The 25,197-nt window shown below is 49.9% G+C and overlaps 1 protein-coding gene across 2 annotated transcripts in view; it reads right to left on the bottom strand.

The window, feature by feature from the left end:
• The window catches only part of PTK2B (protein tyrosine kinase 2 beta), a 108,462-nt gene that overhangs the window by 35,585 nt on the left and 47,680 nt on the right, over positions 1–25,197 (bottom strand). For both annotated transcript variants that reach the window (XM_045535815.1, XM_045535816.1), the window contains exon 2: positions 15,857–16,097. In XM_045535815.1, the coding sequence (XP_045391771.1) occupies positions 15,857–16,060 (204 nt within the window). In that variant the 5' untranslated portion in view covers positions 16,061–16,097. The remainder of the gene's footprint in view (positions 1–15,856; positions 16,098–25,197) is intronic.

Genomic DNA, 25,197 nt, shown 5'->3' with positions numbered 1-25,197 from the left:
ATGAGATCTTGAAGATGAATAGGGTAAGTCATCTGCCATTTCCACCTCCAAGATAATTGGGATATTTCCAGCCTTCACATGTCTGTATAAATTTTAGGATCAGCCTGTCACTTTCTGAGCTAACTACTGTGATCGTAATAAATTGATAGCTTTAATGGGGGAGAACTGACATCTTAACAGCACTGATTCTTCCAATCCTTGAACATGGTATACCTCTACATTTATTTAGATCTTCTTTAGTTTCTCTTACGTTTTATAGTAAAGGTTTTATAGTTTCAACATATAAGTTTTACAGGTCATTTGTTAAATTTATTCCTAAGTAGTTTGTGTATCCTGATGCTTCTATAAGTTAATACTTTTTAAGATTAATTTTTTATTTGGGGGCTCACCCACTCTGTGATTTTCCTCCAATCTTCTTGCCGCTTTGCCAGCCCCCAGGTTCTAGCCTCAACCCCACAAGCTAGTAGAGCTACAGCATTCACCACCTTCTCCCAGACCCCCCCAGACTGGAAAGTGCCTTCAGGCCAAAAGCCACAAACTTGCAAATCTCATTCATTACAGCTCAGCTCCCAAAGAGCAGATTTCCCTCTGGTTTGGGCACTCTCCACTACCCTCAGAGAATTCACTTCTACATTGTATCCAGATTTGTATCACTGTTTTCTGCAGGAAGATTAGTCCCACCAAGCTCTCCCTCCATTTTTGAAATCTCTGTGCTATTTTATGAACCAATTTGTGTTCTCTGCAAATGCGAGAGGGCTGGGAGCAGAGAGCCCCTTTCTAGGCACAGACAGGAGTGTAAACCCCAGTGCCAGACTGCAGTAGCGCCCTGTCTGCCCACCGCCACCACCTCGCTGGGTGTCCTTGGACAACATATGGAAGCTCTTTGGATTCCGTTTTCTCTTCTAGAACATGGAGAAAATAACAGAACCTATTTGGAATGGTTCTGTGAGGATTTAAATTCATTAGATAAAACTCCTTAGAACAGCACTTGGCTCAAGATACACATTCAAAAAACAGAAGAAAACAAAACAACGCCGGCCTTATTTTAACACAGCAATCTCTGCTGAGGCTGGTGGTTTGTAAACCAGATTGGGAAAATAAGACAAAATTCTGTTTGTCCCTGAGGATTGGAATTGGAAGTATTGGTGGAACTCATGGCTTTAGAGATAGAAAGGGATAGAGTCGACAGAGAGAGAGAGAGAGAGAGAGAGAGAGAGAGAGAGAGAATACAAACTTTGTTCACGGAAAGGGCTTAGGAGCAAGACACTCTATAGCAATTGCAAACCAAGCACTAAGTTGCAGTTTCCAAACACCTTTCTCCACTAAAAGAAAAATCCAAGCCTCCTTGCCGAAATGGCTGATTCTAAAGTTGGGGGGAAAAAAAAAGAGTACAAGATGAGAAGATGAGCCTGGAACATTATTTTGTGCCAGAAAAACAGGAAGTGTTTAGAGAACATTGGGGACACGTAACAACGCTACAGAATTAGCCTGAGGTACTCACATGGGCCAAATCTGGGACAACTTAAGCATTAAGATACGTGATGATAGGAATGGATTATATCCCATCAAATAAAAGAGAATCCAAGAGCGATAAATAAGTGTGGGAGAAGGGAATGTTCGTGCTTACGTAGAATGCCAACTATTAGATGTAGAAGAAAGGATGGAAATAGAAAATTATCATTTGGCAATGAGCTCAGTGTTGTTTGATTCAGGCACGAGTCATCAATGGATGGTGAAGCTGGAGGGTGAACATTTGATGACGGGGAGGATATTGACATGGTCTCAGCACACGCCCCCCTCTCTGATGCTAATCCCATACAAACGACAACTGGCAGACACAAGTAACCAGATCACCAAGGTTAACGTCCCCCGTGGTAAAACAGGCAAACACAGTGGGCTTCCTGCCTCAGTGCACCAAGAAGAACACAGCCTCATTCTGAGATATTCCTGCCAAGAGCTTACCCAGAGATCCAGGGTGAGGGGTCTCCCCCGAGATCTATACACTAACAGGCTTGTGCTCTTTCAGATTGGGGGCCCCTTCCACGTTGGACGAGACTAAAGAGATAGGACAGCTAAATGCGACGTGTGCTCCTCGATCAGACAGGAAATAGCAGACACTGCTGGGACAGTTGGTGACATTTGGATGAAGTCTACGGGTTGGATGGTAGTGTGAGAGCAATAGCGACTTCCTGATTTAGATGAACGCAGTGTGATTCTGCAGGAGAATGTCCTTGTTTGGGAGAAAGGAAGCCTGGAGCACTTTGGTGATAAGGCGGCTTTGCTGCAACTCGCTCTCAAATAGTCCAGAGAAAGAGCCAAGATAACGGGCATGTTTGTGTGTGTGTGTGTGCGCACGTGCGCACGCGGGTCTGCTTAGGAAGAGATACAGCTAGTAACATGGCCAGTGATAAATTCGAACAACTGGGGAATCTGGGAGAAGTCAATACGGGAATCCTTAGCACTGTGGGTTTTTTTCCCCTTTGACTTTTTGATAAATTTGAAATAATTTCAAAACAAAAAGAGAGAAGAGACTCCAGTGAGGAGATTCCCAGGCACGTGAGAGGTGAAGGAACCAAATCAGGCAGACGGATGAGATTTGTGTCGGCCGGACGGGGCCTTGCAGTTGTCCCCCACCCACAGTCTCTGCGAGGGGCCAGGCAGAAGCCAGATCTTTGTTTCGCAGTTGGTCAAACTCTCCAGGGCATGGCTGGAGCAAACATTTTTCCAGATTTTTTTTTTCTAAGAAGCAACCAATTTTGGTTGTATACATGGTGGGGAAAGGTTAATTCTAGGTGCTTCGGGTGGAAATTCTCATTACGAGACTTTTCACCCAACAGGTTTTCATAGGAAGGTAGGTTTCAGCATTCAGGAAGAAAGAATGTGGGAGTTTTCTAAGCATGAAATGCACTATTTGGAAGGCTGGCTGGTGCGGGGCAGATTCTTAGGAGCAGGGCATTCTTTCCTGAGGGGTAACCTCAAGCTCCTAGGGACAGCTTTATCAGATGACATTTCCACCCACCACCAAAGTTACCAATGCTGGTATCTGATGTTGTGTCATAAAGAATTGGGCGTGTCTTTGTCCTTGGTTCTGGGGCGGGAGCCTCTAAATCTCTGGAATTTCCCAAGGGATGTGATTGCCTTTGTGGTTCCAGGTGGGTTCCTCAGACCACACCTGAATCTGTGCTAGGAGGTGACTCATGGAGGGTCCCTGATACTCTCAGGGTAGCCATGCAGGAAAGACCAACCAGGTGATTAAGGGTTGGAGCTTTGAGCCACATGATATCAGCCCAACCTCTAGGGAGGGGAGGGCAGCTGGAGAGTGAGTCCAATCAATGATTCAATCAATCAATCAATCAATAATCGATCACGTCTATATAATAAACCCCAATAAACTGGACACCAAAGCTCAAGTGAGCTTCCTGGTTAATGACACCTCCTGAGAACAGGGAAGCTTCATGTTTGGAATCTCTCAGACCTCATTCTGTATGTTTCTTCATTTGGCTGGTTCTAATTTATATCCTTTATGATAAAACTGTAATTGTACATATAGCACTTTCCTGAGTTCTGGAAGTTGTTCTAGCACATTATTGAACCTAAGGGGATAGTGGTAACCTCCAAATTTATAGGCAGATGGTCAGACATCTAGGTGGCCTGGGGACCCTGGAGCTTGCAACCGGGGTCTGAGCAGAGGGGAGTCCGTGTTAACTCCAGATTGCACGGTGTCAGGACTGCATTGCAAAGGGTGCCAATCCTCCCAGCACACCTGGGGGAAACAGGGCTGACCACAAGTGACACAGAAAGAGCACTAACTTTGGAGTCACACCAACCAGGGCGTGAACCCAATTCTGACACGTACTTCCAGCAGGATGACAAGTTCCCCGGGCCACAGTCCCCTCCCTGCAGTCCCCCAGCCTCATGACGTTAAGGTGCACAATGGTTACTTCATTCAAACCATCAGTAACCATCGGCTACCCACGCACCGTGCAAAGCGTGCTTAGGGGCTCCAGTGCACACACACAGGGCCCTCGTCTCAAGGAGCTTATATTTAGCAGATGGGAGGAAAAGCATGGCTTGAATTTAAGGGGGGCCCAGAGTGCAATAAAAGAAAGGTGAGCGTTGAGGTCTGAAATCTCACCCCCCTTCCTTGCTCTGCGCTCCCCTGATATTCCCACAGCTTCTTGGGCAAACGGTGCCAGCAGCCGGACCAGCGCTCCACCCACAGCTCATAAGTTACCATTAGTGAGTCAATATTTCTTTCTCTATTAATAAATCGCTTTTCAAAACTGACAGTCTAAGATGCTTATCTCCTCACTAAATTGTCATATGTAACACGATTAAAAAAAAAAGACTGTCTTGATTTTATCGGTTGCTATTTAGATAAGCCTGGGCTGCTTTTTTGCTGCAGGAAGACCTTTACTTCCTCCCAGGTCAGGCATTGAAATGCAGGCTCCCAGCAGCCTGGAGGTTAAAAGCCTTCGGGTGCTGGTCTGCAAACACTGGGATTTCCATGGCTTTTCTTCCCGCTTGTGTAACACCGATTTATTTGCTTTTTCAAGTAGTGTGGAGACCCCAAACTGCCTTTCCTCTGCCCCTATTCTCTGGCCTTTCTTCTTATGGGTCAGAAACAAAGAAGGAACAAGGACGGATTGGCATGTCCCTGGGCTCAGGATAGTGTACTTTCAAAAGTAACGTGGTCATTTGAGCAATTAATGGTTCAGTTCACTTTCCCTGTCCTTTGTCAGTAGTCGTCACATTTTGTAACTTCTTCGGTAATCTCTATAGTCTAACTATTTTCTGGGCTCACTTTTTTTTTTTTTTTGAGACAGAATCTCGCTCTGTTCTCGGGCTAGAGTGCCCTGGCGTCAGCCTAGCTCACAGCAACCTCAAACTCCTGGGGTCAAGCGATCCTCCTGCCTCAGCCTCCCGAGTAGCTGGGACTACAGGCATGCGCCACCATGCCCGGCTAATTTTTCTATATATATTTTTAGTTGTCCAGATAATTTCTTTCTATTTTTAGTAGAGACGGGGTCTCGCTCTTGCTCAGGCTGGTCTCGAACTCCTGAGCTCAAATGATCCTCCTGCCTCGGCCTCCCAGAGTGCTAGGATTACAGGAGTGAGCCACCGTGCCTGGCCTTAAATTTTATTTAAAAAGGTGCCACTCTGAGATTGAGGACAAAGTCAAAGCAGGTGGCTTTGGCGAAAACCCTCATTGTTTCCTCATTTTCTGTATGAGAGGGTGAGACTCAAACTCCTAAGCACAAGGCATGAAAGGCCCTCTGGGAGTTTCCCTACATGTTCTTTCCAGTCCTACCCACCTCTCTGCGCCCAGTGTGCCCTGTGCCCAGCCCACCTCCCAAGTTGCTCTCTTGCTCCGGCCAGCACAACTTGCTCTTGCATTCCCCTGGGCCGGGCACATTCTAGCCCAGCACAACTTGCTCTTGCATTCCCCTGGGCGGGGCACATTCTATTCTTCCTGCCTGGAGGGCCCCAGCTCTCCTCTCCCTCCTGTCACCTCCTCCTAGTGAGATCCCAGTTACCTTTCAAGGCCCAGTCAGCACTATGACAGCCTCTGGGAAGCCATCCCCGACTCTCTGTGACACGGTTTTTGTTTTCTCCCTTGCATTCCCAAGAACTTTGCATATATGTCTGACAGGATAACATTATGGGTTGAATGGTTCCCCCCCAAAAAAAAGATATGGAGTCCTAATCTCTAGTACCTTAGCATGGGACCTCCTAGGGTCTTTGCAGATTAACAAATTAAATTGAGGTCATTCGGATGGGCTGTAATCTAACATGACTGGTGTCCTTATAAAAAGAGGGAAATTTGGACCTGGAGAAGATCTGAGTGCTGCATCTGCAAGCCAAGGGACCCCAAAAACTGTTGGCAAATGACCAGAAGCCAGGAAGAGGCAAGGAAGAGGTGCCCTACAGGTTTCAGAGGGAGCACACCCCGATCTTGGATTTGCAGCAGAACAGCGAGATGATACATTTCTGTTGTTTTAAGCCACCCTATTTGTGGTACTTGGTTATAGCGGCCCTAGCAAACCAATACAGATATCCACCAGTTAGAACTAAAACTCCTCTCTGTGTCTGACCCTGGATTAGACAGACATGGACAGTCGTTTTAGTTCTAACTGGTAAATAGTTATGAAAATTTTAACAAATTTTGCTATCTTGACAGTGATCCCCCTATGAGATCTCCCCTCCCCAAAGAGATTACAGTAAAGATTTAAATCAATTTCCAATTATTTTTAGATGACTATATATATATATATATATATATAATTTTTTTTTTTTGAAATGGGACATTGTGCCGAGACTAGCTTCAAGGTAAAAGCAACTGACTTGCTTTACGTGAATTACAGATGTGTAAAACGCTTAGCACAGGGCTTGGCCCAGAGCAGGTGCTCCATAAGTGTCATTGCTGTGACAGGCAGACGAAGGGAGCAGGGACAAGCATGACTCCAGGGCCAAGCCAACGTGAGGAGGTGATTAATTAACCCAAGAGTCTGTAATTAAGACATAAGGATGGGAGCCTGAGCTGGAGTTCAGGGTCCTTGGGCCAGATCCTCCTCTCCCTGCCCGGGTGGGAACAAGCACCTTGGGAGACGCACCTATGGGAGCAGCTGCGGCCAAGGGAAGGGGAGGGAGCTGTGGTTGCCAGTAACTTCCAACAGCTGTTTAGCTCTGAAGAGGGGCACAGGCAGTTAGAGAAAGCAGTCCGGGCAAGGAGGCCTGAGGCTGTTTGTGAGCTGGAGCCAGTGCCAGGAGCCGGTGGGTGAAGGACAATTATGAACATTGGAGGAGGGCCAGGCCACAGCCACCGCTGATCCAGCCTTGCCAGCCGGCTGCAAGAAATAATGCAGAGAAAAACAACTTCCTTCTGCCTGGAGCAAGAGTCATGAAGGGTTTTATGTTCCCAGGGCAGAAGTCACTCCAGCAGGCCCCTCCCCTCCCTTCTGCTGTCTGTGCAGACAGGGGGTAGACCTCCCAGAAAGTTAAAAAAAAAAAAAAAAAAAAACAGTCAGAAAGGTAACCAGAGGTCTTCTCTTTAATTGGTTTGAGCAGAACACAAGTGATATCTCCAAAAAATAAAAATATTCTGTTAGAAATGAGACTGTTTGGTCCAAATTCCTGACTTACTAATAAACCACAAGAAAGGGCTCTGGACGCCAAGCTGAGATTTAGGAGAAATGCAGAAGAAAGAGCGGTCAGGAAAGTACCAGGTGGATTTCATGTCTTTCTTCCCCTAAGTCCTCCTACTAACGTGTCTTTAGCACATCGACTGCCACGTGAGTTGGATTTAACTCAGGCTGGTTTTGAGCCCGCGGCGAAGTGAAGCAAAACCCTGCAGTTGGTTCGTGAAAACCTTACTTGCTGATGTTCTTATTGTTACAATTAATATCGACAATTTAATTCTAAAAACGTGGATTGCATTGCATATAACGCATGCACGGGAAACAATAAAAAATAATAAATTAGAAAGGACAGTGTTGTTTTAATGAAACACTGTGGCCCCAGGGAAAAAAAATTGTTTTTTCTAGTGTGGCAGTCAGTGTGTTAAAGCAATAGCTTTATGGGTCTTTTGGGCAACAGGTGCAGTTCTTTATAGTTCTGTCTGCCTCAGGGCGGGAGGGGTACGTGAGGTGGGTCACTTCAATGTGACAGGTGAGGTTTTATTTCCCACGTCGGGGGACGGGTTCAGGGCAGGGGCTTCACCCTAATGCTTCATACATTGCATCAGTGAGTAGCAACAGGGCACCGCTGACATTTGGGGTGGGGGAATTCCTCGTTGTGTGGGACTGTTCACCTGTGGCCACAGCCCACTGAATGTTGTGCCCCACGCCCCAATCATGGTGGCAAAGTTGACAATGTCCCAACTCCACCTTCCAGGAGGTGTGGAATGGGCCCCAGGGAAAATTGCTGACTCACATACTGGGTGCCTATTTTCTTCTGCATATTCCAAAAAGATGACGTGATAAAGCCTTTTAATGGACACCCAGCTGTGTGTGTGTGTGTGGGGGGGTGCAAATGTGTGCAAAGTGTTCACACTCACCTCCGTACATCCGTGTACACTGGTCTGTGTGTGTCCGAATCGGGGCCAGTGACAGACACGGGGATCCTAAGTGACGGCTGTAGTGGGTGGAACCGTGGTCCCCAAAATAGGTGTCCATGTCCTAACCTCCAGAACGTGCGAGTGTGACCTCATTTGGTACAAAAGCATCTCTGCAGATGTAAGTAAGCTAAAGGGCCCAAGATGGGGTCATTCTCGACTACCTGGGTGGCCCTCACATCTTTGTAAAAGGCTCACAGAAGAGACACACAGAGAAGACGAGGCAGAGATTGGAATGACGCAGCCACAGGCCACGGCCACCCGAAGCCACCAGAAGCTGTAAGAGGCCAAGAAGTCTCCTCCCCTAGACCCTCCAGAGGGACCGTGGGGCTGCTGACACCTTGACTTGGGACTTCTGGCCTCCGGAGCTGCGAGAGAATCATGCCTGTTGTTTTACCCCACAGGTTTGTGACAACTTGTACCGGCAACAACAGGAAACTAACGTAATGGCCACACTCATTCTGAGCTCTTGACACACTTAAGGCACGATTCTAAAAAAGCGAGTGAAGCACTAAATAACAAAAGTTAGCATAACTTAACACTCGGAAAGCATTCGTTTTGAGGCGATAAAAGGCTCTAACAAGGACAGTCAGCAATGCAACCACCAGGTTAAAAATAGACACAAAAGCCCAGACACCTGACTACCAATTTGTGGATGTACCGTGTGTGGCTGAGCAGAGAGGCCCCGAGCGCCACATGTTTGCCTTGTGTTGGCCTCTGTAGGTGTCTGCGTGGGTGGGCTGCCCCGGAGCACACACAGGAAGTGGGGAGGGGGAGGCTCTAGGGCATGTACCTTTTTTTATGTCACCGTGTGGCCTTAGTCTGTGGTTTCCTGGCTGAGCTCTTTTGTCTCCTGATTCCAAGGACTGTTCTCTAGCTCGGGAGGCCAACCTTGTGCCATTCCACTGACTCTCCAGAGGAACGTTTCCTCTCGAAATGGCAACTTCCCAGGATGGGTAACCTCTCCCTCCCTTCCTCTTGCAACCCCAACCTCGAGGCCTTGCCCAAAGATTGCTCCTCCAACCACGGGCAGCTGCTGGCCCTGTGTCTCTGTCAGCTCGGGCCGCTGTAATGAATTAAACAACGGACATTTATTCCTCGTAGTTCTGGAGTCTGGGAAGTCCAAGATGAAGGTGCAGTAGATTCGGTTCCTCCTCCTGGCTTACAGGGGGACGGACGCCTTCTCCCTGTGTCTTCCCACAGCTGAGAGAGAGAGAGAACACACCCTCGTCTCTCTGCCTCTGCTGATAAGGACACTAATCCCATGCTAGGAGCCCCACCCTCATCACCTCGTCTGGACTCAATTACCTCCCAAAGTCCTGGCCCCTGAATGCCATCATGTTAGGGGTTAGGGCTTCAATATATGAATTTGGGAGCGGGGTTGGGGTGGGGTGGGGACACAAACATTCAGTCTGTTTATATTTATTTATTTATCTATTTATTTTTTAGCTGAAGGAATTGGAATGTCACAACCATTCAGTCTGTGACACCCTGCGTCTGGTGAAGTCATAGATTTAAACTCAAAGTTAACTGGGCTGAGTGTCCGACAGGTATAGGGGAGTCTAGGGCGGGGCCAAGGGTTTACGAAGCCCGAAATCTGCCTCTGGGGGATTTTCTGGAAGGGATTGTGTGGTGCGGAGGGGAGGGTGGCACGGACAAGCAAGGGTAGAGCAGGCTGCACCTGGGAACTGGACTCTGTCCCCTCACGTGCCAGGCAAGCAACACCCCAGGGCCAGCCGCAAGCTGGGGACCCGGCCGTGGGTGGAGGGACGCATCTGGGACATCGGGAAGGGCACAGGGTTGCTTCAGTCTCTGTCCCTCACCCTGGGGATGTAAATGCAGTTTCTGAGCGGGGTGATGCTTCAGGACAAAACAAGGATGAATCTTGAACACAGCTTTACAGCCTGTAGAGACTGGCCGAGGGACAGGGTTTTGGGTGTGGGGGCCCCTGGGCATCTCTGCATCACACTGCATCCCAGACAGACGCCTCCTTTTCTGCTTAGTGCCATCCTGGGTGAGAAACAGACGGCCGGACGATGGACAGAGACGGGCACGGGCAGAGGGAGGGAGCACCAGGGACCGGCCGGGCAGTGCGCCAGGCAGGGACCATGTCATTTATCCTCCGAATCATGATCCTTTTGAGATTGGCAGGGGGCACTGTTGAAAGCTATCCCTGGACAATGTGTGTAGACTGGGATTGAGACAAACCAGGACACATGGTTTGGTAAGAAAAGAATGGAGAGGGAGGGAGAGGAAAGAGAGAGAGGAGAGGGAGAGAGAGAGGAGAGAGGAGAACAACGAGCACCAGAGAGATGCCCGTGCGGGCACATCTGCGTGCTGCTCTGACAGTTGTTTTCCAAGTGTCACCTTAAACCCTTTCCCAGACAAGCAAATTAGCACATTAGAGAAAAATACTATATAAGCCTCTGCTTGCTACAGAGATTCAGCGCTCCCCAACAAACACAAACATCAAACAAAAGAGAAACGGAAAATCAGGAAGAGCGAAATCCATTTCTCATTTGGCACGTGGCTTGATTCTCTTCTACACCTGCCCTGTTTCTGTTTGGTCCCAGGCACAAGGGCCAGTGCTTGCTACATAGCTCCTCACAGCACGGAGAAGTCACCGTGAGGCATCTCACTGGCACAGGAGGAAGCTGAGCATAAAGGCAAAAAGGTGAAATCAGCAAGCGTGCACGGAGTAACTGTATGTTGGCCACGTGCTACCGCAGGGACAGAGCCAGGGCAGCTCTCGATCGCTTCCAGTGGATCAGACACAGCTACGTGGGGGTGTTGGAATTCAGGAGTGTTCTTGTGGAAGGACATGCGCTTGGCAAATCTGAAAGGGCTGGCAGCATTTTGAGTACTGGGAGGATGGGGAAAGAAGATACGGCGCTGGAAGTACAAAAATCCATCCAAGGGCAAAGCCAAGTTGGGGGAGGAGAGTGTGAGAAGAGGTCAGGACACAGAGGGAGGGAAGGGACCATGCCAGGCCAGGGAAGCGGGGCCTGGACCCCAACTGCTGGACACCCCCGACACTGTGTGCTGCACAGCAAAGCTGGTGCTCGGCATTAGAACAAGTCCTTCTGTTTGATGTGTTTTCACCTGCTGCTTCCTGTCAGAGCACGTGCCTGAGTTTCTAAAGGTTCATTCATTAGTGTGCATCAACGTCAGTCTTGCGCTTGACTGGGAAGCCCGATGAAAGCAGGAAGGGCGCCTGTGTCTGGGGTGTGCTGATACCCCAGGGCAGGACAAGCGTGGTGCCAGGCACACGGGGGCACCCCACGAACATTTATGGGAGGGACGATGGAATTATTCCAGACTGTTTCCCAAACGATCTCATCCACAGCCATGGCTTCAACCACCATCCAGAGACTGACCACACTCAGCTGTCTCTGTCCAGCCTGGTCCTCCAGAGTCACGTGTCTGACAGTCTACTCAACGCTTCCACGTGAAAATGTTAAAGCATCTCAATGCCACCTGACAGGTCCAAAACTGAATCTGTGAACTCCCCACTCCCCAACAAGCTTCCCCGCCAGTGTTTTTCATTTTAAGGAATGGGACCCTGTCCACCTGAACCAGGGCTGTCAGCCTTGACCCTCTTCCTCATTCCTGCATCTCCTGTCCAGCACCAGAGCCTTCCATTCCCATCTCCGAAATCCTCGGGACTACAATCCCTTCTCTGTGTTGACCACAGTGGTTAAGAGGGCAGGTTCTGGGGGGTAGGGGTGCTTAGGTTTAAAGCAGGCTCCACCACTCACTGGCAATTTGCTTAATTCCTCTGTATTTAATTTCCTTATATATGAATGAGATAATAATAGTACTGGCTTCATGTGGTTCTTTGGGGAAGTCCATGAGATAATGCATATAATGTGCTTTCAGTGTGCTAGCTGTTATCACCACCATCATCATCATCACCATCACCATCACCAGCATCACCACCACCATCACTACCACCATCATCATCACCATCATTGTCTCCATGGCTACAATCCTAATTTAAGCTACTGTCATCTTCCATCTGGATCACTGCAATAGCCACCTAGCATCTCCCCACATCCATTCTTGCCTTCTTCCAATCTACTTTCCATCATGAAACCCAAGGGATCTTTAAGAAGTACATCCTCATGTCACTCATAGATTTAAATTATGCCAGTGGTGTCCCATAAGAGATAGAGGAAAAAAAAAACAACAAAATAATGAACGTGATCTAAATAGCCAACCTTAGGCAACTCTTAGCCTCATACTGCTACGGGCCTCCCCACCGCAGGACCTTCACAGATGCTGTTCCCTATGCAGGGAACACTGTTCCTCTTGTCTTCTCCTCTTTCTTTCCCTTCATGGTCGAAACCTCTCTGAAATGCCAGTTATACTCACTGTTTCCACTCTCCAACCCCTGCACAGCGGCTTCTGTCCCCATCTCTCCACTGCAGCAGCTGGTAGAGGGCTGTCCATGGCACTGTTGCTACAGCCATGAACCTATTTCTAGCCTTATCTGATGTGACCTTTCTGAGCGTCTGACACTGCTAACCACTCTTTCCTTAAAGCTCTTTCTGCCTTTGTCTCCTCAGACTCTGTTCTTTTGGTTCTCTTTCTCATTCTTTGACTAATTCTTCTTTTTCCTTCATTTGCTGCTTTCTCTATCAGCCCTTTAGGGGTTGTTTTCCCCAGGTTTCCTAATCGGAACTCCTTCTCTGTTGCCCGACTCATCCTCCGTGGGGGATCCCACCCATTCGTGTGGCATGCATTGCATAACGACTCCCAAATCCTTGTCTGTGGGTCCTTCCTCCCTCCTGAGCTGCAGACCCACGTTCCTCCACGGGGGTGTTTCACAAACAGCTCAAACATAACAAATGGAAAGCTGAAATCTCAGAACACCCTCCCTTTCTCTGTTGGGATCTCAATGAATAGTACCAGGACTCATTTAGTCGCCCAGGCAAAAGCTTGAGTCATCCTGTCTCCTTCCTTTCTTCCTCTCCTTACGTCTAGTTAATCACCAAATGCCGTTGACTCTGACGCACTCAGCCCTGTTGACTTCTCTCTGTTTCTAATGCCACTCCCTCAGTACAGGTCCTCATCATTTTCCTCTCACGCTGTGGCCACAGCTTCCCAACCCATCTTCCACTCACTAGTCTTCAATCCTTCTTGCACTGCGACCAGAATTTAAGGGGAAAAGTTCCCTAAATGATTTCTTGGAGAACTAGCGGTCCAACTTTTAAAAGAAGGCTTTCTTTAGGCAAATAAGAAACGGCTTACTTAAGAAAACATCACCTCTGTGGCCCTTACTGATTCACCAGCCCATTTAAGGTTCTGAGAAGTCTTGCTGCATAAGTACCTGTTCAGAATTGCTCAACCATGCATTTTCCAAACTTCTTTGACTACAAAATCCCTTCTCCAGGGCACACTTTTTTAACATCTTGCAGAACACCATGTGCTATTTTAAAACACAAATATAATCATCTTACTTATCTATCTGAATATAAGATAAGTGGGTACACATGAAAAGAAGACAATTTGAACTTGATTCTCTGGGTGCTTAGAGACGCTTGGCTATTCCTAAGTGGGTAATAACCTATTCCTCACCCAGTCAGTAGCTTCCAGTTGTTGAGGCCCTACTGTGTGCTGGGTGAGCATAGGCATCATCTCTAATCTTTGCAAGGCTACAGGTGGGCATGATGCCCAAGTGAGGAGACTGAAGCCCAGATCGGTGCAGCATTAATTAGGTCCAAGGCCACAAAACCAATAAGGGTGGAGCAGCATTTGGCTGGAAATCTGAGGGGTTTTAAAGCCACATCTGTTTCTAACAAGCAGGTGACATTTTTGCCTGCAGAAGACAGTGGAGGCAAGAAAACCCAGAGAGTTTGGGCGTAAATTCCTAGAAGCCAGTCCCTTCCTTCCTCTCTTCTCCACCCCATCTCCACAGTGCCCCAGCTGACGTCGCCACTATGAGCAGCCATTCTTCTTAAGCCCGGGTCTCGCTGCCCGTTCTGTTGGCCTGTTCCCCCATAGACACCCGGCAGGACCCCGCAACTCCAGGAATCTCTCTCCCCTGCCTAGAAACTATGCATTGTTCTCTAATGTCTGCCCACCTCCAAATTTCTCAGCCTGATCTTCCAAGCCTTCCATTATCTGCCATCAACTTTCCTTTTGGATCTTGACTTTAGATATTTTTCTAAATATCATCCTTGCCCCAGTCAACCCAAACAGCTCACTGTGAAGCAGCTTCCCTGCCTCTGTTCACGCTGTCCCCTTTTCTTGGAAAGCCTCTTCCTGTCCACAGCGTTGCTGCTGTAAATACTACCCCTCCTTCAGGGCCCTTTTCATTGCGAATTCCGTGCCGCAGATCCTCATCTGGACTAACCAGATGCTCTCTGGTTTTCAGCACAAAAGGGCAATGAGGTGCCCCCCAACTTGGAAATCAGGTTAACTTCTGAAAATGAAACCGGTAAAACTCACAGTGGCTGGCATCAGCTATTTGCAAATATGATACATCCTAAGGAAGACACAAGAAGTGGATAGTTAGAAAGATATGAAAACACCCTCCTGGAAGAAGGTGGCCGGAGGACACAGTTACTCTCAGGACACAACTGTGCCTTCATATTGGAAACCAGAGATGAACAAACACAACCCTAATCAAATCAATTACAGGAAGCAGAGAGGGTCAATGGAGCCAAGACGGTGACCTAATCAATGACATTCTACGCTGCTGTGTGCTGTAGCAGACAGAAGGCAGCCGGGGCACAGCAGCACCGATCAAAGGAGACAGCCACTGAATTTGGGGACACTGGCTTTTAGGACACGAGAAGGGTTGGCCATGAGATGGAGATAGCTCATCCTGCATCCTCAGACCTGGTCAGTTTCCCCCAAAGTCCCTGCTTCCTTTGCTCAGATTACAAACCCACTAAGCAACCCTCTGAGAGCCAGTCTGGCTGTGGCTTACACCGCTGCAAAGGGATACTCTGGGCAGAGGAAAAATATGTCCTCGATGTGTCTACACAGGGTGCTGGGAAGGCTTACGAGATAATGTGCAGCGAGAGATTGACCCAGGCTCCACCTAGTCATCGTTCAATAAATGCAGGTGATTAAAATCAGTCAGCATGTTGGAACTCTGCTTTTGATGACAGTTTTATGTACATTTGGTTAAGGTGAACTGGCTTCCTGGTGTCCGGGGGCCCTGATGCAAGTGGGTACCTGGACCTGCAAAACCGATTCCGTGACCCTGGGTGAGATGAGCCGACTGAGCTGTAGCCTCAGGTGGGGCCTGGCCACCCTCCCCTGGCTCAGGGCATTTCTAGCTCATTCTCAACCTCTACATGCCCCACCAGCTCCCTCCTGTAAATGCCCAGCATGCAGGTCTCACACTGGTTTTGTTCTATTTTTAGTGCAATTGTTTGGTTTGTGTCTCATTCCAATCCCATCAGAGTGAAAGCTCTTTGAGGGCGGGAGCTTTTAAGTCCCTTGCAGAACTTTAAATGCCATAAATACTTAAATAGAAATGCAGTGACACAAAGGCCAAATGAGTGATCCGGGGCTCAAACACTTGTCCCCCAGGCTCCTGGCAGAGCGGGGGCAGCGTGTGGAGAGGAGGCCTAATGCTGCCAGCTGAGCTCCTCTCTGCTGCCCCCTCAGCCCCTCCACCCAGGGGCAGATACGGGAGGGACCGCTAGGCTGACCAGAGCTGCTCAGCTGCTCGGGAAAGAGAGGGAGGGACAGAGAAGCGGATGGAGCAGACGCTCCCACACCTACCCGGATCTCCGTGTGCACCGTGCATTTGACCAGTTTGAAGTTCTTCCCGGGATTGAAGCTGTTGCTGTAGAAGCAGATCTTGAGGATGCGCACGTCTTCCTTTTCCACGTCTACCGGTACCACCACCATGGGCTCCGGGGGGCCTTCAGGCCGGCGTAACGTGCCCACCTTTACTCGGCTCAGGGGCTCGGACACCCCAGACATCCTCTCAGACGGCAGCTAGGGCCGGCACATCGCAGTCCTGCAGAGACAGCAAAGGGTCGGTCCTGAAGCGGATGGCACCCACCAAGCTCTGAGACCATCGCAAATGATAGATTCTCCCATTCCCCAAAACTCCTCTTAAAGGCATCTGGCTGTCTTGACCGGGGACGCGGCAGCAGGAAGAAGCAGGTTGCATAAACACCCAGGTATCAAATCCAGACTTCGCGTGAGCTCTCTCTGGGGGAAGCCCCCTCTCCCTGTCACAGTGCGCCCCCACACCGGTGCCCAGGCAAGGGGCCCCCACTTAGCAAAAGCAGCTGTGAGAGGAGGCGGCCAGAGCACGGTTCCAGGCATAGCTGAGCAGAAAAGCAAAGAGCAAGAAGAAAGAGGAAACAGCAGGAAACGGGGACAAAGGGGAAAAGCAGAGAAGAAACAGAACTGGAGAAGGGACGGCCCGAGGGAACCAGAACAGAGCAGGCAGGAAAGGGCCCAGGTGGAGGGTCAGGCTGTCAGCTGAGGGCTTTGTCTGTCTCCAGCTGCCAGCCAGAGCTTTCAGGGCAGGAGGCCTCAATCCCACAGGAGCTCATCACAGACAGCATCGCTCATCACACTCCGGAGGATTCAAGGGGAGCAGAACACTGTCCCAGGAGCCCAGCATGGAAGGTCATTTTGCAGGGTGGGAGGGGGCTGGGCTGGGCCCCTAGAAGACCCAGCCCAGGTCTGATGACAGCCTGCTTTGGGCACAGATGCAGCCTACAAGAATCCTACAGTTCACCCTGAATCCCAGCAAAACTGGTCTTGGCCTCCAGATCCAACACAGGGTTAATCTCCCACTGACCCAAAGCTGGAGTGTCCCAAGGAAGCACAGGAAGTTCTAGCTCTAGACTGGTGCTGTCACCCTTGGCTCCCCGTCAGAATCACCTGGGAAGCTTTAGGAAACACCAAATCCTCGGAAAGTGCCATTGAACAGGTCTGTGCCGAGGCCTGGCCTGGATATGCATGTTTCCCGGGAATTTTCTAACACTTGGCCTGGGTTGGAAACTACTGTTCTAGAATGAGCTTGAGTCTCATCCTTCTTATAGAAAAGTATCCCCTTTCTAACATGCCTGTGGCCCCCAGGCATCTATTTGTATGAGCTGATTTGCAGGCAGTGGCCTTCATGATGCAAAACAGGTGTCAGGAGAGGAAGGAAGTAGAGTGGCACATGGTGTCCGTCCCCAAGGACTAGATCCTACCTGCAATGGACCAACTGTTTGTGTCCTTCCCAAATTCATGTGTTGAAATCCTAAGCCTCAAGTTGATGGTGTTCAGAGGTGGGGCCTCTGGGAGGTGAGTAGGTCACAAGGGTGGATCCCTCATGAATGGGATTAGTGCCCTCTGATAGGGGACCCAAGAGAGCTCTGTCACCCTCTTCCTGCCACGTGAGGACACAGTGAGGAATCTGCCATCCGAGACCCTGAAGAGGGCCCTCGCCAGACCCCGACCCTGCTAGCACCCTGATCTCGGACTTCTGAGATCTTACAGTCTTTAGGACTGTAAGAAACAGAGTTTTATTATTTATGAGCCACCCAGGGCACTGTGTCACAGCAGCCTGAGCTGGGACAGGACCCTGAACTCAGGCACTGCCCGTGGAATCCAAAGGAACCGCCTCCCTCAGGCCGTCTGGGACCCGGGCGCTAGCAATGTGGTCACGTCACGCTGGTGGGAGTGTGGACTCCGGGCTGGAAGGAAGGGCATCGGACCCACATCTGCAGTTTATACCATGTGGCTCCCAGGTACCCACAATGAAGGGGATTAGAGTGCTGTCTGCAGCTTTGGGGACACAAAGAGGTGTACCCCCCAACCCAGGGCAGCACTGTCATCCAAAAGGTGCTGGCTCCAGGGAGCACATGTTAGACACCCGGGGATCCCTGAAATGTCCTGGGGAAGAGTTCGAGAGGGAATAGGGAAGCAGGAATGATACAGCAGTGAAATTCAAGACATCTGGCCGGTGAGACCCGGGGAAACTGCATTTTCACATATTACATGTGTCGTTGGCTGAAGAGGAGAGAGAGAGAGGGGAGAAGCTCTCCCCGAAAGGCAGATGTAGGAGCAGGGATGGAGCAGGTGGGGGAAAGGCCTGCACCGAGCACGGAGGCCAGGGCACAGCCTGGCAGGGGCGGGAACCTTCTGAATCCACGTTGCTACAGTCGACAGTGCGGTGAGATGTGGTGCCTTTGAACTTGAAGAGTCAAGAGGATGGAGAAACTATGACAAGGATGTAGGGCAACAGGAACTCTCATTCCCTGCTGGTGGGAATGGGAGACGGCACAGCTACTTTGGAAGACAGTCTGGTGGTTTCTTCCAAAGCTAAGCACGCTCTTGCCAGACGATCCAGCCATCGTGCCCCTGGGCATTTACTCAAAGGAGTTGAAAACTTATGTCCACACAAAACCTGCAGCTTCACCCATCATTGCCAAAACATAGAGCCAACCAAGATGTCCTTCAGCAGGTGAAGGGGTAAATGAATTGTGGCACCTCCAAGGTGATGGAACATTATTCGGCACTGAAAAGAAATGGGCGATCCAGCCATGAAAGGACACGGAGGGACCTTGAACGCATGTTACCGAGGAGCCACTCTGAAAAGGCTACGTACCGTAGGGCTCCAGCTACATGACATTCTGGAAAAGACAAAACGACGGAGACAGTAAAAAGATCGGTGGTTGCCCGAGGTTAGGAGGGAGGGCAGGATGAATGGGGGCACAGAGGATTTTTAGGAGAGTGACACTACTGTGTGCTGGCATGGTGCACACATGCCGTTATGCCTTTGCCAAAACTCAGAAAGTACGACATCAGCGGTGATCCCTGGTATAAACTGTGGTCGCTGGCGATAAGGATGTGTCAAGGTGGCTTCATGGACGGGAACAAATGCGCCACTTGGCAGGGGGTGTTGACGGTGGGGGAGGCTGTGCCTGAGTGTGGGCAGGGGGCAGATGGGGACTCTCTGTACTTTCCACTCAATTCTGTTATGAACCTAAAGCTGCTCTAAAACATAAAGTCTATTAAGAAAAAAAAGGTGACAATGTGAAACCACAGCCTGATAGCTGCTCCTCCTCCCCAAGCCTGACCCCGGAGCAGCCCCCACGCTGGCCTTGGCCAAAGAGAAAGATTCATTCACTACGTCTGGCCACATGCAGCCCGCCCAGACCGATGAGCCAGCCGTCACCAGTGTGCCTGCAGGACCCTGGTTTCTGATCCTCGTCAGAGTCCCCTGGCCCTTTGTTCAGGGGCCGTCAATGGTAGTGGCCAACCTGGCTCAGGTAGAAATGTCTCAGCAAAGTCATTTCAGCCCCCTTCAGCCTGATGCAAGTCCCTCAGTTCTGCCTTTAGCCCTTTGCAGCCGTCACCTCTGATGTGGATACCTGTTCCCAAAATAATTACACCTGAAAAAGACTCACCAGTGCTTTGCACAACAGTCATGGGAGGTGGGCAAGGATGGCTATGCCCATTGCACAGATGGAAAAACACACGCAGGAGGGTGTATGCGCTTTGGCCAAGGGTTTGTGCCTGTGACACAGCAAACTTGGATCCCAGGGCAGGTTTTAGTGCAAGTCCACAATTTTCCCTATTTCCCCAGTTACCTTAGAAGAAGGTGGTATCTCCCCAAGGGTGGCACAAACTCTACAGAAGAACAAATGTGTCCACCCGGCATTGAATGTCCCCAGTCCATGAAGAATCCTGAGCCCCTCCTGGCTTGGAGAGCGTCACCCTTCCTGTGCCCGGTCCTGGAAGGACTTGAAACTAGAACCTAGATGTGGTCAAAAGGCCCAGGTCAGACAGGGTACCCACATCTCTACTGACATGTGGCAACTTCCCCAGGGGCACCCGAAACTCCGCTCTAGACACAGATCTGGCACGAGCTCTCCAAACTCTCCGACGCGGAGTAACTGAAGGGTGCTGGGGAAGGAAGGCCTCTGGCGCCGGCGGCAGGGTTTCGGGAGCACATTCTCCGCAATGCCACGCCGTCCTCCCTCATGCTCCCTCTGCCCGTCTTCTGGTCCCAGCTCGTTAAACCTCGCACACACAGGTAACTTAACCTTTCCCAGCCTCATTTTCCTCACTTATAAAATAGGGCTGATGCTGCCTATCCTGTTTTCCTGACAGAAGCGTTGTGAGGATGAAGCAAGACAACCTAAGTGAAAGTTTACCATAAGCAATAAGGCAGGGTGCACATGGAAGGCTCTCTCCTTGTGGTTACTACTTGCTTAGTTTGCAAAATCTCATCTGACTACCCATGTTCCCCATATCTTGTTCCTCCTGCCAGTAGCTCTCCAGAACAACAAAAAAATTTCTGATTTGCAGCATTTGCCAATTTCTGTGGTGTAAATATTCTGACCTAGGCTGATTTTAAGGTGCCAACGTATGTCACGGAACACTGAATTTGGAAGAGATGAGAACAATCTGCTGACCCCAGCTCCCATTCCTGACAACAGAGCTTGCCTATTCCTCCAAATTTTGCCTGGTTATTTGAATTTCTCGTCAGTAGCCTGTCCCTGACCTTTGATGATCACTAAATCCTTGGACACCCAACTTGTGAGCCAAAAGCCCTGCCCCTTTCTCCAGACCTCCTTCCTGGCTCTCGGAGCCCTGGCAACTGCTTCTCCCTGCATCCTGGTCTGCCCCAGACCCTCAAGCAGAATCAGAGGAGACTACGTCCCGTGGCACTAGCAAAAACCCTGGCTCTGAGCCATCCTGGGCTCCAGCTTGCCTCGCAGCCCCCAGATCTGCCAAAGTCAAAGTCAAAGAAAAACAAGCACAAGGAAACGGGCTCAAATTAAAACAGGAAAAGTTTTGATTGGCTATAAGAACTTCTTGGCCAAAACTTGCAAAGGGTACTAGAGGAGGCTGGACAATCTCTGAGTCCTTGAGGTCTGCAGGAAGAAAATAAATGATGTTCTTCCTGATTGGCAAGACATTTACCTGCCTGAAGGAGGGGGAACCGAGGCAGAATTCAAGTCCCTTTCAGATGCCCCAGGTTTTAACTATACACAGAGCTGTGCTCCTGGCATGGGGAAGACGCGAGGGTTACAGGGATCAACATCCCAGGAAAGCCCAATTCTTACCCTGGGAGACGGTGTAGGGTCATGTTACATTTACCGTGTTCAATAAGAAGCTTGGCCCCTTGGAGAAACACAACAAGAGGGCACTTTGGGAGTCCGAAGGGTAACATGTCTCGACTGGAGGATTGAAAGTCCTTCCCTTGATTCGAGGGAGCGTGGAAGGGAGGACCACGAGTCAGAGGTGGTGTGATGTCGGGGAGAAGGCACACACATTTGACGCATTGAAACCTGGGTTGAGACCCGTGTCCCCAAGGCTGCCATTCTATACCACTGGGGCTTTTCTCACAATGGGCTTTGGAGGCAGCTGCCTTGTGGCCCCAAGGCTCAGCCATGTGCCTGTTGTGTGACCTCTGTCGGCCTCAGTTTCCTCTCTTGGGACGTGAGGCTAATGTTACTCATCCTGCAGAATTTTCTGAAGAATCGGAGGTTACTTCCGTAAACTCCCTGGCACATGCATTTTTTTTTTAAATGCCTGTGATCTGGCAGAAGAAAGAATTGGAAACCGAATACCAAGCTCCATTTTAAAAAGCTAAACTGGCCTCGTAAGTGCAGGACCAGGTAGCCATGGGATACCTGCGGTGCTGGGAGCCGCCTTTCCCGTAAGACTTGCCTCCCTCCACCCACCTGCCCACCTGGAAAGATGCCCACCTCCCTGCCCCGCTCGGGCACAGGCCCACTGTCTGTCCTGACAGACCCGTGCTCCGTGGAAGGAGGGCTCGCAGGGGACAAAGTGCCAGCCCTTGGCACCTAGCAGAAGTCAGAGTGTCACGAGACCCATACTTTATTTCCACTCTGTCTCTGAGTCACTTCCCCAGTTGTTTCCACATCAACAAAATGGGGAACGCAGGTCTTTCCTATTGCAAAGGCTTGCTGAGTGCAGCCACTCAGCTAATTGGCAATGACCTTTCAGTCTCACGGAGCCATGCCTGTGTTTCTGGGCAGGGCTGGGCCCTGCTGGCTCCAGGCAGCGCCGCCCTCTCCTCAGGCCAGCCCCCACGGGCGCATTCCGCCTGCTCCAAAGCCAGCATTTGGTTAACACCTTCCCTCCTCTCCAACCTTCCCTCCCCATTACCTTGTGAAGGAAGGAGCCTGCAAGGTGGTGATTATCACCAGCTATGATTCAATGTAATTCAAAAAGCATTTGTTGAGACTCCACCACGCTTTCAGCTTCCCACCTCCGCACCCATTACCGCCGGAGTTGTTCTGTTGCCGGCTCCTGCCAGCCCGGAGGCCGGCTGACAGGGGCTGGCTCGCAGGGGGCAGGAGTGGAGCAGCGGGGACCCTTACCCTGTCCTTTCCTGTTAAGGGAACTCCTGCTCCTTGCACTAGTTCAAGGCCTTTGATCCCTGAAGCTGGCTCTGCTCTTCTCTGATGCTTCAAAAAATCATCCTCACTGTGCACCTTAATTGCCAATTCATCAATGACTTTTGGCCGACCTGTCTTCTTTCCTTCCTTCTCTTCTTCCTTCCCTCCCTCCCTCCCTTCCTTCTCTCCTCTCTTTCCCTCTCTCCTTCCTGTGCTTGGCAGCCACGCCAGACCCTGGAGCTGTGAAGACAAACAGAAGAGGGAAGAACGTCCCCATGCAACAGAGACTCACAGTCCAGTAAAGAGGAGAAAGATAAAAAACCAAAACAAAACACGCAAAAACCAGCCACCGCATGATATGGGCTCGAATGGGGCTCTAAGCATGAGAACAGAGGGTCACAGAAGAGGACGTCCCCGCTGGGTCTCAGGACCCCAGGACAAAGCGACCCAGCGAGATCAGGGAGACAGGACACAGGGCTGGTGAAGGGGGTGGGCGCGGGGTCGCTGGGAAATGCGACTAGGAGGAGGTAACCTGCTAAGGAATTTGAACTTCAGCCTGTGGAAGAGCAGATTTTCATTCTGAAAACATAAATCTGGCACAAGGGTGACCCAGGAGGCAGCAGGGGCACTTAGAACAGGAGCCTGGTGTGTGTGTGTTTAGCCACCAGCGAACCAGGCAGAGGATGCCATAGTTTGTAGCGTTTGCCAATTCCGTTGGGGTAGAATATTTCCACTGTGGCTGATCTGAAGCTGCCGGCGTGAACAGGAGGACAGATCCTGGGTCCCTGGCCTTCAGTCCACCTCGGACCCTTCACGTCCCCTTGGTTTCCGCAGTGGCATCACCAGCTGGCACTCCAAGACAGCAACGCACGAGGCACATGGAAGCACGGAATTCCACAGTGTGCCCCCTCTCCGAGGAGCCTTCCTCTCCGATCCCCTGAAAGTGGGAGTTTTCCAAACCACACTCTGTCGTCTTTAAAACCCCAAACTAAATGCTCTCCTCTGATTTCTCCCCTTCCAATCATGATCTCGGCTTTTTCCTTTTCTCCCAACCTCCAGCTCCTGCAAACCTCATCTCCCTCCCCAAGTGGGTTACGGAGTTGGTTGTCGAGCAGGAGAATTTGGCACAAGCATGAATCAGTGCCTCAGTTGGTGCCTGGCTGACCTCGTCCCCATTTTCTTGAGGGGTGAATGAGGAGGCCACGTGACAGGCAGGTGAATGCGCAGCTGGTCACACTCCTGAGGATCCGGGGTCCCTGCTGCCCTGGAGGGCTGACTGTCATTGAATTGTCCCTGTTCACACCTTCTAACTGGGTCTGAAGGAGTCTGTGGTCATCCAAGGAGAAGAACCAAGTTGAGCACAGGCTTGAGAAAGGTTATGATTTTAAGAGCTGATCACAAAACATTTTGGAGAGCCTCACGGGCTGGCAAGACACGCCAAGTTTAGCAAAATGTAACTTGTGAAGTGGGGTGCATGTGATATGCTTCCCGTACATTTACCAAAAAAAAAGCAAAACCAACAACCAGTCTTCCCCAGTCTGAGATGACAAAGATGTGGTTTAGCAACAGCATGAATTAAAAAACAGGATTTGGACAAACTGTAAACTCACTGTTAGTCACTAGGATGTGGCTGCCAAGAAAAGTTACTGCAGTGTTGAGGTTACTAGAAAACCCCTAAAAAAAGGCTGGTGATTTCCCCCTGGGCTCTGCACATGCGTGACCACATGTGAGCCATGCAAGCTGAGGGCCCCGGGCTTTGAGAGGCCGTGTTCCAGGGCGAAGGCATTCAGAGCCCTGGGAGCTGGGGGACTGTGTCACATGGCACAGACCCTTCAAGCTAAAGGCAGAAGCGAGTGCTGGGAAGGTAGGGTGGATTTCTGGTTTCAAATGGCTGTAGGGCTACCCTGTCAAAGATGGATCCAGCTCCTTCATCCCAGTCAAGGTTAAAAAAAAAATGCAACAGACAGGGGGAAGGAGGGAAGAGGATCTTTGCATTTGCATGTCACACTGAACATCCCTTTATAGTGTTTGCATACTTGCTACCTCCCTGGTATCTCCCAAGGCAGACGTCTCTCCTATTTTGAGGGTGAGGACAAGGGACAGAGTGGCTTGCCTAGGTCCCCTTTCTTAAGTGGCAGAGGCAGGACCAGATCTCAGATTTCCCATCTTAACCCAACAAACACAATGCACAGCTCAAGTCCCATCACTGAGCCCCTCTGACTCTGAGCCCTGTCTCCACATATCAAGCCTATATTCGCGCCAAAGAGAACAGTCCAGATGAACATGCATTTCTGATGTGGCCCCCAGAATTCTGCTCACACAAAAACTCTTCACGCATAAACTCATTAGCTTCTAGCCGTGCAGCACTGAAAGGAATGCAGGCTTTTGAAATATAAATATTAACATGTATATAATGACAGATAGGTAAGATTTTGTTAAAGTGTATTTTATAATACATTTAATAAACAGAAAAAAATGGTGATAAAAAGAAAACTTAAGTGCCTTTTTTAAATCAGAAAGTATAAACCCAGGCCTAACGGTACATCTTTTACCACCTTAAAAACAACAAAAACATCTTCTTGAACAAACTTCTCCACCCGTCAACTCCCCAATCTGCCACTCTTTGCAAATCCAGTCTACACCAAAAACTTGTTTTATGTCACCAGATAGGAAAGCCATCAAACACGATGACGCCCCCACCCGGAGACTGTAGCATTCGGCTTTCATTTTAATGCG

Source organism: Lemur catta, chromosome 22, assembly GCF_020740605.2.
Source record: "Lemur catta isolate mLemCat1 chromosome 22, mLemCat1.pri, whole genome shotgun sequence".
Taxonomy (NCBI): domain Eukaryota; kingdom Metazoa; phylum Chordata; class Mammalia; order Primates; family Lemuridae; genus Lemur; species Lemur catta.
Note: the sequence above shows the minus strand (reverse complement) of the source record. Positions and strands in the feature narration are given on the sequence as shown.